This window comes from Polyodon spathula, chromosome 28 (genome assembly GCF_017654505.1).
Source record: "Polyodon spathula isolate WHYD16114869_AA chromosome 28, ASM1765450v1, whole genome shotgun sequence".
Classification (NCBI taxonomy): Eukaryota; Metazoa; Chordata; class Actinopteri; order Acipenseriformes; family Polyodontidae; genus Polyodon; species Polyodon spathula.
This window is the reverse complement of record NC_054561.1, coordinates 43,737-57,592: the sequence shown is the minus strand read 5'-3', so window position 1 is coordinate 57,592 and position 13,856 is coordinate 43,737. Positions and strand designations below refer to the sequence as shown.

The following is a 13,856-nucleotide window of genomic DNA, read 5'->3' as shown; positions in this document are numbered from 1 at the left end:
GAAGTGAAAGAATGCAACACACATTGGAATCTGTGTAGCGAGGAATCGGCTTCGAAACTTGGAAAACAGAGAACAAATTAAACAGAAAGCAGATCCGGGACTGGGTCGAGGAAAAGATAGGGAAACGAGGAAACAATGTGAGGCTGTTTAATGTTCTTTTTGGAATTTAAACAGGTATAGGTCGCGGAGTTGTTTTGCTTGCTGCTTGCACTTGACAGAATGTATGTTTATTTGTTCTCGCTTCGGTGCAAAGTCGAGGGGTACGGTAAATTTTAAATTATATTTATTTAATTTCAACTTTTTTTTAAGTGGACTGTTTTGTTTATGCAAATGAAATAAGCACGTTACGCTTTGCAGCCCTAATATATACAGTCTCAGTAGAGATATGTCTGTTTCTAGTCTTGTTAGCTGAGGCCGATCACTCAGGTAGGGCTTGTCTGAATGCCCCGCTTGCACACCTGCTGGAACGTGCTGGTAAATACGTTTACACCAAACCTCATTGTGCTTTATTATTATTTAACAATTGCAAGTCACTGTTCTGTAACTTAATGCAGTTTTTTGGTGGTATGTGGCGAATGATGATCGCTTCCAGCTGTAGTGTGTTTTTTTGTATTCGTGTTGAGTGTATTTGCACTCGATCATATGCAGGATTGAACGTGGTGTACTGTGCTACAAACAGGCTGGGCTCGGCTAATCTAATTGAGTTCAGGTTTCGTTTACTGTGTGTTTTATTGTGTTCATGTTTTAGCAAAGCCTTGTTGTCACCGTGTGCTTTTGTTAAACAAAACAAGATATAGAATGCGCATTATATAACCTGGGGATGTTCATTATATAACGAAATATGTTTTAAATTTAAAAAACAAACTAACAAACAAACAAAAAACCTTCGACTTGTAGCAAAACAAACGGGAATGACAACCCCTATTGCACAGCAGTACAGTCCATTCCAGGTTTTCCAGGTTAATAATAATAATAATAATAATAATAATAATAATAATAATAATAATAATAATAAATCCTTAAATGTAGAAACTAAATAAACACAAGCCAGTTTGATTTAAGTGTTTGCTTCAAAGTTAGATTTTGTACTATGTTTTGTACTTTTTGGTAAGTTTTAAAGTATAATATTGAAATTCACCTGAGTCCTCGCACCTTGTCCTTTTTGTTCTCATTTTAAATGCTTTCAGAGTTGTGGGTGAGTATTCTGCCCCGTGTTTGTATTGAATCCGTTATAAATAGATTAAATGCAGGGGCGTGAGGAATGGAAGATTGTGTTGTGTGAGAAAGCGTGACACAGAATCCAACTATAGCCTGCCTATAGGCGTCTGGGTTGAGGGGAAATTGCAAAACCTCACAAGGGACTCACTGAAACGAACAAACGCTGTGGCGAAATTAGGCCACCTCGTCAGCTTTAGGGAGTTCACAGGATTCATGCTGTCATTAGTGGGTGCAAGGTCCGGAGCCCTCCAGGTTTTAGAAGTATCATTAAATTATTAACCTGGGAGGAGGAAACATTGCTTTTGTTTTATAATGTATGGCTCAGATGGAACAAAGATCAGAGGGCTCCAGACCTCGAAGGCTGGAATTGTGAACCACAGCGGTACGTTCTGGATGAAGGGGGGTGGCGGTGGTTCAATCTGCCTCCTTCCTCCATGCGTTGGGAAGGTAACTCCAGTCTTGGAATGCTGTTCCATTCCAGGGTTGCCAGTAGAATTGATTGGTTTTAGTACATTAGGAGGTGAAGTTGGTTCAATTTGTGTTCATAATTTTAAGAACAGGATTGGAACAAAGACCCCCTCAATGGAGTACTGAGATTGCCTTTACAGAGTGGTATTATTTATTGTTCTATAGTTATCTCAGTTAATGTATTTATTTTTTCATTCCAGGAAATCCTTATTTTCTTGAACAATGACAAGGATGAGAAGCTCCTGTAGTGCTGTAGAACCTGCAGGTGTAGATTTTGATTTCTAAACAAGAGGAGGATTATTTTTAGGGGGGAGGGGGAGGAGAGCAACAACATCATGAGCCAGCGGCACTCTGTCGGTTCAGTGGGGGACCAGGCTCCCCTCCTGCTGGCGGGACAGTTTGCTTCTGACCTGCAGCTGGATGCCAGCCTCAGCGAGCCCTCGGCTGCCGGCCCATCCAGAGAAAAGCACCGCTCCCTGGGGCACCTCCCAAAGGAGGACTTGTCCCTGCCCAAACTCTCCACCTCTCCGGAGAACGAGCCCAAGAAGATCATCCTGAGCACGCAGAGCGAGGCGTCCCGAAGGCGGGGCACCCAGCAGCTCATTCCCAAAGGCCTGGCAGTGGCCAGCAGGCCCAAGCAGAGGTACCACACCACGGGGGTGAGCATGCCCATGTGGGAGGCCATCTCGCAGCAGGAGAAGCGCGCCTCTGTGCCGGCGGTGAGCTGGGAGGATTACGACGCGGATGATTTTGAAGAGGATGGTGGCGGCATGCTGAGCAGGAATCGGAGGAATCAGTCTTACCGAGCAGCGGTCAAGGGCTTCCACAACGGGGCCCCGGAGCCTGTGAAGACAGGGGCAAGTCTGAAACCCGTCCAGGAGGAGAGAGCCCCCAGCCCGCGCAGCCCCAGCAGAAGCAAGGTACCAGAGGAGCAGTGCTTTCATTACATCAGGGGTTCTTCATAATCCGAAGATTATTATTATTATTATTATTATTATTATTATTATTATTAATCATGGTCCTTCCACTCCAGGTTTAACACTTATGAGATAATGAACTACTTCAGGGTCTGGATGGAGGTTTAATTGGTTCAATTAAACAATTTAGAACAGGGTTGGAACAAAGACAGCATTGCCCTCCCTGTAAAGGGTTTTTTTTTTTTTTTTTTTTTTTTTAATTTTCGTTCTGATTTCCAGTAAACTCATGCTAATGTTTGATTCCTTTTGATCAGAAATCTCTAGGACGGAAGAGGAATGCTAAGCATGGTGGCTCCTTCAAAGATGGTATGTCACGTTGTTACTCATTCAATGAATCCTTCTAATGACCGCTCCTGTAGTCATATATTTTGATCAGACATAGTTAAAAAAAGATAAAGCAAAAAGCTTGCTTGTATCCAGTGGTAGGTTTAAAGTGGGTTTGTCCAGTGAGTCGTATTTGTTAGTTAAAACGTAGCTTGTGTCGTGGGCTGTGTGCTTTACATAGGAAACTGGTTTTGAAGATTACATGCCAGATTCTGCAGGCAGGCGTCACATCAGGGAGCTGGTAGTGGCACACAAAGAGAACTAGTGCTCCCCTTTCTGTTGTAAGCGGTCGGACCCATGGACCTGAAGCAGGGGGAGGTGGCCCCCTTAGAGGGGGTGTTCCGGAGGTTCTCGTTGGTCGCTAACTCCCTGGGGCCGGCTTGGGACTGGCCGGGGTCCTCGGCCGGGAAGGGGGGCTCGATCTCAGAGACCATGACTAACTTCCTGACCCGGCTTCTCTCCTCAGAGCCACGGCTGTACCAGGAGATTCGGGAGAGGGGGCTCCACTCCAGCAACCAGGACCCAGACGACGACTTTGTGCACGTGGAGCAGCTGGGGCCGGACGAGGGAATCGTGGTCAAGAACTACCGACCCACCCAGCTAACCTGGAGCCAGCTGCCCGAGGTGAGGGAGAGGAGGGTGGGACGGAGTGCTTGATCAGCTGGGAGAGGCGAGCTGTATTGAAGCTGAATTAACCATTCAAAACCATGCTGTGTCATCTGATCCAACTGCAGGGTGCTTTTCCCGTGATAGTGACTGATGTAACGTTTAACACTGCAATACTGATCTGCATTAGCAATAGTAGCAGAGAAACTGAAGCCGTTGCAGACTCTCTCTCTGAGGTCTCAGTCCACGCCTTATTGTTAAATTTGTTGAATCTGTATTTTAATCTCATTTTATGTAGTGGTTAGAGAAATTTCACTGGACCCTAGACCTAATGAGAAGTGCACACATGTACCCACTCTGTGTGTTTTCCCAGCTGTGCTTGGATGTTGGCAAGCAGGTCCTAATCATTATGTGTACCAGAGAAGTCTCGTGCTTTACCTTCATGTTACCATTTCTGTAGTGGCAGCTTGATTCCGCTCCTTCACGGGAGACTGGAACAGGTGCTTGTCTCCTGTTCCTTTCTCTTCCTCTTCCTTTTGTTCTGTTGCCATTTCAACTGAAGCAGGAAAAATACTCCTGGAGTGAATGCAAGCCAAACCCAGCCCTGTAAACAGTGCTGCAGTGCAGGGGGAGAGATACAGGACTAACCTGCTTTACTGCTTCTGGGAAAATAGGACACGGGTGAGAGGTAGTGAGCTGACTTGGCAGGTAATCTGTAGGGACTTGGGACAAAGGCTCAGGCGGATATTAAGTATGGATTTAGGCTAGTTCTTGCATCTTTTTGTGAACATATTTATGCAGAGAAGTTTGAAAGAGCATGCAGTTCCTTGTATGCTTCGCTTACTTTTTTGGAATGGAAATCCAATAGGACCAAAACAGCCTTTCCCTTTTATGGTTTATGACCACTGCATCTCTCAGGAAAACCTGAAACTGCTCAATCTGCTACTGCTTGCAGTCAGCCTCATTCTGGAGAATGTGAACTAGGCACTTGCATTTAAAAGTAGGGGAGGGGTGGGGGTTGTGTGGGTTGCTCCCCCACTACCAGGACTTCGTGGACAGTGCTGTGTAAAATAAACGGTAAGACTGATAATTGAATTGGGGTTTGATCCTTTATTGCCAGGTACAAGAACGAGGCATCCTGGATCAGATCTCACCAGAGGAGCGCAAGCGACAGGAGGTATGATTGACAGCTTCACAGGCACACAATTCACACAACACAACACACACACACACACACACACACACACACACACACACACACACACACACACCATATTCACCTTTTTTTTTTTTTTTTTTTTCTTTTTTGGAGAGTTAGTGAGCTGGGGGATACTGATCTCAAATCTATAAATGATTTGCGGAGATTGCATTGTTAAATATGTTTGGCATACGCAGTGAGCTGTATGTTCATTGCTGATATACAAGAAGATATTGGAGACCAGTTTCATCCATTCCTGGTTTTAGTACAAGCCTGATTAGCCACAGTGTATAAGTAACAAACTCAGGCACGTCTTATTAAACTCCTTGTAAAACCAGGAATGGATCAAACATTTATGTATTTGGATGGGTCTTACTTCCATTCCTGTAGTATAGGTCATATTGGTGTTAAAGACTGCCAGTTGTGGGAGACTAGTGAACACATTCAGTTCATTGCAATAATTCAAACCTGTCTCGGATCGCTTTTATACAAGAGTAGGCGTCTAGGACAGGTGTTGCCAGCCTACTGGTGTTCACTATTGCCTGTGACGATGCACGCTGTGCTTTATATTCTTGTGGCAGGCCATCTTCGAGATCATCCTGTCCGAACACTCGTACCAGCACAGCCTGAACGTCCTGGTGCGCCTCTTCAAGAAGTCCAAGGAGCTGAGGAAGACCATGAACATCACGGAGCACCACCATCTCTTCTCCAACATCTCCGACATCCTGGAGGTCAGCAAGAGGTACAGAATAAACACACTTCCTGCATGAGTGAAACTACAGGAAACAACCTGCGGCATTCACACGCCTCGATCGGAGCTAATCTCGGGCAGCCTTACAGAATGCGAGATACTCCAAGATTAGTGGTTGAGTGTTTGGAGGTGCAGAGCTTTAACCCTTAAAGTTGCTCTTCTGGTTTGTTTAGTTTCCCTGGCAGCAAGCTATGAATAATCCATCAGCACAGCTCAATTAATTAGCCCTCAAATACGCGTTTAGTTTGGCGTTCTGCTATTGCATATGGGGAGAGGCTATTTCTAATTGCTCTGATTGTTATTCTGTGTCTTTTTTTTATTTTCCTGGTGTCGTGTCGATTCGTGCTCGGGTCCAGTACACTTTTACCCTCTGTGTGCTCAGACCAGGGGGATGTGTTGAAACATGACCTTTTAAACACATTGCTGCTTCCCTGTATTCAATCCAGCTCATGCTAGTCATCCTACACACTTGCATGTGCCTGCTTGTTCAGCTGAAGAGCTTTGTTTTGTTTTAAACTAGCAGTTGCTCGGCGGCTGTTTTCAGGTTAGTTGAACGCAGGTTTATATAGTGAGGAGGCAGTGCGGAATAATCCTGTTTGAGCAAGTTCAATACTAATCAGTCTCACAGGCAGCCTTTGAGCATGTTTTTGTGTTTTTTGCATCTTTTGTAAAAGGCAAAAAAAAAAAAAAAAAAAATCTTTTGTAAAAGCCCTGTTGACAAAAAATCATGAATTTTTCGTAAAGTGATTTAAAAAAAAAAAAAAAAAAAAAAGCCACCCACATGACGGCTGTGCCTGCCACGCCTAGTCGAGTATATGAGACTGTTGCTCGGGGTTATCATTATGCTTTTGAATTATGCTGTGTCCGTCTTGGAGGGAAGTGTCTGTTCCATTTGAGATTAAAATGCGGCGTGTCTCTGTACACAGGCTTACTGATTAGATAAGGAGCTGACGTACACATCTGTAGTACCCAGAGCTTTTCAAACTCATTTGGTTTTGCAGGAGTTGCTCAGTGCTGTTTGCTGAACAGTTGCCCTTTGCCCCCGTGTTGTTTGCATTTCTGTAACTCGGGCAGCTGTCGGATTGTGTTTGTGTGTTTTAACCATTAATATCAAAGCACAGGCGGTTTTGATTCGCCAGTGTTTTGCAGCAAAATACCTCAGTCATATTCTCATTGTTTAACTCTTAGTTGTGGTGGTGGTGGAGGGTTTGGCTTAGCTAGTGGGGAAAAAAACATTATTTCGAATGTACAGAGTGAAACGGAGATCTGTTGTGTAGTTCTGCAGTATAGTTAACACAATGAATAAACAAGGTGGGTAAGGATTGTCTTTTACTGCTTTCAGATAAATTGTGTTCTTGAAATGCATGTAAAGTACTTGCAGGCATATTTCTGGCCCTCCCTAATCTGTGAAGTTACAATGGCCACGCTTCTAACCCAGTGCCCTAACCGCTGGACAACAGAGACTCTGTGCACAATGATGTTATTCTCTCTGTCTGTCCAAGTTTCATAGCGGCAGAAAGTTACAATGAGAGTCTATTGAAATATAACCCCACACTTGTTTGCAGCAGGCGATTTTCTTCCTGTAAAAACCTGTCTATGTAAAAGGAAGGTAGGAGATCAGTGTGGCCCTGTCCCCCTGCCATCCCACCCATTCTAAACGAGGTAAACTCTGGAAACCACACCTCTCCAGCATGCTTTATTAATGACACCCAGGCCTGCCTCACCACCAACAGCTCCGCTCCCAGGGATTGTAAAGACACAGCGACGCTACACAACCTGTGAGGCACTCGCTGTGTTTAAACCCTCGCAGACGAAACGCTTCTCTACAGTCTGGTTATGACCGCTCCCCCCATAGTGTGCTGGATACAGAACCCTATGCAATATTCTTTATATAAATACTGCTATTCAGATGTACAGTAAAGAGTACACTTATGTTATGCACAGTTGCCTCTTGTTCTTCTGGGGTGTTTAACAGTTAACTGTGTATCTTTTATGAAGCCACACCCTCTGTTTCCATGCCACTCTTTACTGTGCTGGAAGAACATGGTGTACAGTGAAGCTCTGTAATACAGGGATCCCAGCTGTGTTTACCTGTATGTAAAGGGATCTCTCGCACCATGTCACAGGTTCTTCGCCGACTTGGAGAAACGACACGGGGACGACCCGCTGATCAGAGACATCAGCGACATCGTGGAGAACCACGCCTCCACCCACTTCAAACCCTACATAATCTACTGCTCCAATGAGGTTTACCAGCAGAGGACGCTGCAGAAACTACTGTGAGTACCACCGAGAGCAGCTCTCGAGTTCTGCAAAGGGCTCGCTCACATTTCAAAATGTCATGATGAAACATTTATAAAAATCCGTGCGGGACAATGGTGTAGTCCTGAATCTGAAGATAGCGGAACGCCACTAAAATATTGAAGTTATTAAACAAGAATTTAATATGAGAATTTGCATCGTCTTTTGAAGTGCGATTCACTGTCCCTACAGCAGCCCATTCACGGTTTGTGAAGTTTGTGTTTGTGTCCATTAGCTGTTGCTGCCGTCTTCGTCAGCATTTCTTGTCTTCCTTAAAGAAGTAGTTTGCAATAGAAGTTCCCAATGCTCCTCTCTTTGCATCAACAGGACTAGTGACTGAATCAGACAGTTGTGCGAGAGTCATGACTTAGCTTGCCTGTTACAAGTTCCTACTGGACTACACCAGTGGTTCCGGAGTGACACAGTGTTTTACTGCTGATGCGCACTCTCGCTTGTGGGACTGTGTGGTTCTCCCCCAGGTGCTTAATTATCTCTTTCTTGTTCGTCGGGTGTTGCAGGGCGAGCAACACGGCTTTCAAGGAGGCTCTGAAGCACATCGAGATGACGGCGGATTGCGGGGGGCTGTCCATGATCTCCTTCCTCATTCTGCCCATGCAGAGAGTGACCCGTCTGCCTCTGCTCATGGATGTGAGTGCACCCTTCCTCTTTCACCTTCTGCACCAGCGTGGGGGGGCTGGTTTTTATGCTTCTTTACAATATCGCAGTTTTGGACATCTGGTTTAGTCTAACAATGACTTGTAAAGCATGCAAACTTCATTATTATTCATGTTAAAAAAAATTTTCACAGACGATCTGCCAGAAAACCAGCACAGACCTTGAAGAATACCACTCTGCAGTGAAGGCTTTGAAATCCATCAGCAAGGTAAGAAAGAGTGACCAGGATCAATACAGAGCAGCTCATACTGTGCTCCAGAGAGCGGTAACGACTTATCTTTAGGAATGAATTTCAGGATAGAAACGGCATTCTCCGCGGAGCGACTTGAGTTTTACTTCTCTGATGCTCTGGATTCCCCACTCGTAGGGATGTCTTTCCAGCACAGGAACTGCACTGCTCACCCAGTTAGCAGCTCTCGTTCACTGTGTAAAGGATTCAGCTGAGCGCTGTCTCTGTCTCTCTCTTTAGCTGGTGAAGCAGTGTAACGATGGAGCTCGCAGAATGGAGAGGACCGAACAGATGTACACCATACAGAAGCAGATGGAATTTGGCAAGATTAAGGTAGGCTTTGAAAACGCACGTGCATCACAGACACCGGGGCGGGATTCAGTCTTCTGTGATCCAGCTGTTTTCTCCTTATCTCTGTGGTCCTTCTAACTTTCACCCATAAGCGCGCTGTGCGGTGTTGTTTCCTCGCAGCCCTTCCCCCTGGTGTCTGCGTCACGGTGGCTGCAGAAGCGTGGCGAGCTGGCGGTCTGCACAGAGGAGCTCAGCATCTTCTGGAAGGCTTTCTCCAACAAGAGCTACTACCTGTTCCTCTTCAACGACGTGCTCATCGTCACCAGAAAGAAAAGGTGGGTCTGACAGCGCCAAGAGCGCTTTGCAGATTTTCAAGGTTCACGGTTTCACAATGGCACAGACAGCTACAGTTGCAGCTAGTAGTATTCCATTAAGAAAACGAGCAACAAAAAATGTACAGATTTTCTTCGGACAGTTCTTTTGGATATGTGAGGTACTTGTTGTTGTGCTTTATTGACCTTATTTAAACTCGCAATAAAAGTTGATTCTGCTGAATTTTCATGGAGTACTCCAGCTTAAACAACCCCCCCCCCCCCCCCCCCCCCAGTCGCCGCCGTCATGCTTGCAGAGTTGAAACGCAGAGCCCTGGCTGTGCCCCCCCCCTCAGCGGGGTTAGCAGCGAGTATTCTCACTTTGTTAGAATTCCAAGCCTGCAGTGAAAGGTCGTGACTCTGCATTCCTGCCTCGGGTAGGAGAACACGATAAAAGAGGCAGCTGTAAGAAATCAGCCAGCAGAGGACCGAGAAAGATACGCACAGCATCCCTTAATGTCAGCAGTAGGGAGGTTCATGGCTCCCTCCATTTCCCAGATTCCTGGGTAACTTGCACGCTGCCTTTTTATGTTTGTTTTTCAAAACTTGAATGCAGAGCATTGGTGCAGTAACTGGTGTGAAGACTGACCAGCCCATTGCCTCCCTCCTCCTTATTTTTTTTTTTTGTTGACAAGAGCACTCTTAGATAGCGGCAACTAATGAAGGACACATTGCCTTTATAAAACTCTTGGAAGCAATAATACTGCATTAACAAAAATATTGAGCACATAACAGTGGTGTTCATGAATACTAGAAATGCATTAAGCCATTTTGCTGCTGGATCACTTTATGGAGAGAGAGAGAGATTACAATGAGGAAAACAACTGTCCTGCCAAGTTTAGCGTCAAGCAAGATTTTCAACAAAAGCTCCTGTTTACAAGAGAAGGCGTTCCCACCCAGATTAACCCCTTCCTTGCCACACTGACTGTTCCTTGGCTTCTGTATTGTATGAAGTTGGGCAGGGACGGGCATGCTTGTACGATTTGCTTTAAAATGTATGTGTGTGTTTTAGAAATATCATTGGATGGAAGTGTTGAAATATGTATTGGATAAAAGATTTGAAATGCAAAGCATGTGCATTTGGCTGACGTGTTTCTGCATGGGTGGTTTTGTTCCCCCGCTAGTGAGGAGAGCTATCTGGTGATGGACTACGCCACTTTGGAGCAAATAGAGGTGCAGCTCCTAGAGAGCAGCGAGGGTCAGCTGGCGAGTGGTTCACCGCGCAGCAGCTCCAGCCCCAACCCCAACATGTTCAAGGTGTTGATGAAGAGGAACAGCGAGGGCAAGGAGGAGCAGATTGCTCTGGTCGCAGAGTCTCCGTGAGTCACTGTCTACACTCCTCAGCACAGCCGCGCCACGCTGCGTTCTGTCCATGGCAAATCCTGAAAGCTAAGCAGGGGTATGCAGGGCCAGACCTGCATGGGAAAGCTCCCCTTGGGTGCTGTAAGAAGCAATTCAGATGTGTGTGTATATTATATATATATATTATATATTAATATATATATATATATATATATATATATATATATATTGTTCAAGCAATAGTAGTTAAGTGAACATCAGTGTTTTAGTATTACTGTAGTAAGTTTGTGGTTATTGGAGTCCGTGATCTGTGATTGAGCCCCCCCCTACTAGTAAAGTAAATTCAGCTTTCATGCAAACATGCTAGAGTCCTGTATCACTCGTTCTCTGTGGTGATTGTATTCCAGCATGTTCCCATTAACCAGCTCTTTTTCTTTTTGATTTTTTTTTTCCTCTCCCCCTCTCTCAGGAGCGACCGAGCTCGCTGGGTCATTGCCCTCCAGCACCACAAACACACAGACAACGACGACTTAAACAAAGAAGGTAAAATAATAATCGCAGTGCAGGCAACGCAAACAGACAGCAGCATTCTGTCTTTAAATCCTGTCACACATACACATGCCGAATGTAAAGTCATTTCTGTGTTTCAGCGGTGATCGGCTGCAAGACCTTCTTTATTCTTCATTTCAGATCTTCCGCAGGTGGAGATAATAAAGGGCTACAGGGCCAAGCAGCCAGACGAGCTGAGCTTGCAACAGGCTGACGTGGTCCTGGTTTTGCACAAAGTGGAAGGTGAGGCATGCTGGGGGAGAGAATTCTAGATTACTTAAACCTGCTAAATAAATATAAGCAATTTTCCAAGGAGACAAATGTGAGGCTGGCGGTGTTGGGACTATAGGAATGGCAAACAGCAGGACTCGGTGTTAGTAAGTGAAGGTGTTAATAATAGAAGTGTCTGTGCTCCCGCAGGCTGGTTCCAGGGGGAGAGGCTGCGGGACGGGGAGAGGGGCTGGTTCCCTTCGTCCTGCGCCACCGAGATAACGAACCGCATCGCCGTGGAGCGCAACGTGCGGCGCATGGAGAGACTGCGCAAGGAGACAGACGTGTGAGCGAGCAGAGAGCCGCCAGTCCAGGGAGCAGAGGAGCCAGCCAGGCTGCAGCAGCTGTCTGAACGCAGCTGGAACACCTGCAATGAATTTGGGGCGCCGTGCAGTTCCATGGCTGCGTAACAGAGAGGTTCATTAGAAATGGATCAGTAACGCAGGACCCCCCCAGACTCTGTTTCTACTGGCAAACTGCACGTGAGCTGTGAATGGATTATCCACATTATATTGATAGCATCCTTTTTTTTTTAATGCAAGTTTGCTGATTACCCAGACGATTTGTGTGAAAAGCATCTCTGAGCTTCAGATAAATGGTTTATATCCACTTCAGTCACTGCGTGTATAATTCTACCACAGTGTGGCTGTCCTAGTTTCTAAGTTTTAGCAGGGCAACTTCTCAAACTCCATAGAGTTAGACAAAAGTTATGACCGACGGGGATATACTTGTACAGTACATATGTGTATTTAAAAAAAAAAAAATCTCTTTGTCTATAATTATTAAAGTAACCATCCCTGGGTATGTAAGAATTATGCCTCACAGGGAGCACTCTGAATCCAGGGGGCCTCCTCCTCCTCCTCCTCCTCCTCTTGTTTGAAATTGTTTCAGTTCAGCGTGATCACAGATGTTCTTGCTTACTCCAGTCCAGGCTGTGCTTCTGTAACGTTTTCTAATGTGTGCTTGATGGGATAAAGAGGAGCGGATGTCCAAAAAACATATTTATACTGGGAATGAAAGGGATCTTTTAAGGGCGTACCAATACTTCATGTAATGTAAATTGTGTTTACATATTTTAATATCAAATATATATCTGTGTATTTTAAGGGGAAAGAGAGTGGTTCATTTAGATAGCTCATTTTTAGTGAAGAAATTGTTTTTCTGTTTTTGCCAGTATTCCTGTGAAATTGGCTTTTTTTTTTTTTCTAGGACAGCCTTTGGGACATATTTTCAAAGCATTTACTTCAGTCTTTTAATTACCTCCTATTTTTCAATAGGTGCTTTTCTTTATAGTTAATTTAAGAGTAAACGCTTTGAAAATGTGCCCCTTTATTCCTTACTTACCCTGCGCTAATGGTGACAAGCTGCATTGTATAATGTGTGTCTTAGTCTGTCTCATTTCAGATTCAATTAAACTGTATGCTTGTAAATCAGCATTAACCAGAGGCATCATTCTCTTTTTATGTGCGTTATGTTGCTTTGTGATTAACTGGATGTAAAACACTCAATACTTCATGTACAGAACGTGTAAGTGTTAACCCATCATATCCTGCACATCCTGTCTATGTACTGTACAGGTCGCAGGAAGATTTCTGTAAGCAGTCAGCTACCGTAATGCAGGTACCGGCTGCCATTGGTTTTGTTCACCTGCAAAGCAGCAGATGATTCAGTCTTGTTACTCACACAAACCATTGTCATTATATAAGGTTCTGACAGTCAAAGGCAGAGACATTGAGGACAGGACAGGACAGGACAGGACAGGACAGGACAGGACAGGACAGGACAGGACAGGACAGGACAGGACAGGACAGGACAGGACAGGAACAGGACAGGACAGGACAGGACAGGACAGGACAGGACAGGACAGGACAGGACAGGACAGGACAGGACAGGACAGGACAGGACAGTTACTGCCTTTTAACCTCTGTGAGATGCGTGCAGCGATTTAAAGGCTGAGCTCTCCCACTTTCCAAATAAGGTTTTTACTAAACTCAGCTCTGCGTTGCCACACTGAGACGGCTCATTTGCTTATCAGTTAGCGTGTTTTTGCTAGTTTGCCACGCAGGCTTTCCTCCTCCCATTCGTGTTATTAGATTACGAGAGACCGGGTGCACCTCTGTATGATGCCTGAATCCTTTCCGTGCACCACCGCCTGCTGCGATCCCTGTTGGGAGACAGAAGGAACAGCAAGCCGTACCACAGCTGGTGCCTCTGGAATGCTGCTGGGTCAGTGAGGGGACTATACCACACTGTGGTGCAAACGAACACTCTGCTCGACTCCAGTGAGGCAGGTAATTGACAGTGCAAGCCACACAATGGGAAATGA

The 13,856-nt window shown here is 45.3% G+C and overlaps 1 protein-coding gene across 4 annotated transcripts; it reads left to right on the top strand.

The window, feature by feature from the left end:
- On the top strand, nucleotides 1-11,999 carry LOC121301919 (rho guanine nucleotide exchange factor 16-like). Of its 4 annotated transcripts, none has more exons than XM_041231638.1 (15): nucleotides 1-137; nucleotides 1,887-2,606; nucleotides 2,918-2,969; nucleotides 3,454-3,611; nucleotides 4,714-4,770; nucleotides 5,373-5,533; nucleotides 7,669-7,821; nucleotides 8,362-8,491; nucleotides 8,652-8,726; nucleotides 8,988-9,080; nucleotides 9,219-9,373; nucleotides 10,534-10,728; nucleotides 11,181-11,254; nucleotides 11,402-11,503; nucleotides 11,681-11,999. In XM_041231638.1, exons 2-15 carry the CDS (start codon nucleotides 2,022-2,024, stop codon nucleotides 11,818-11,820), a joined length of 2,130 nt encoding a protein of 709 aa, XP_041087572.1. In that variant the 5' UTR covers nucleotides 1-137; nucleotides 1,887-2,021; the 3' UTR covers nucleotides 11,821-11,999. The 4 variants fall into 4 exon arrangements, with proteins under 4 accessions (XP_041087572.1, XP_041087573.1, XP_041087575.1 ...); XM_041231639.1 differs by having other exon boundaries at nucleotides 1-174; XM_041231641.1 differs by lacking the exon at nucleotides 1-137 and adding an exon at nucleotides 1,550-1,600.
- The last annotated feature ends 1,857 nt before the right edge of the window (nucleotides 12,000-13,856 follow it).

Coding starts and splice junctions, on each gene's coding strand:
- LOC121301919 (XM_041231638.1), top strand. CDS start 2,022: ATGAGCCAGCGGCACTCTGTCGGTTCAGTGGGGGACCAGGCTCCCCTC. Junction 2,607..2,917: donor GCAGCCCCAGCAGAAGCAAG/GTACCAGAGGAG, acceptor CCTTTTGATCAG/AAATCTCTAGGACGGAAGAG. Junction 9,081..9,218: donor TGGAATTTGGCAAGATTAAG/GTAGGCTTTGAA, acceptor GTTTCCTCGCAG/CCCTTCCCCCTGGTGTCTGC.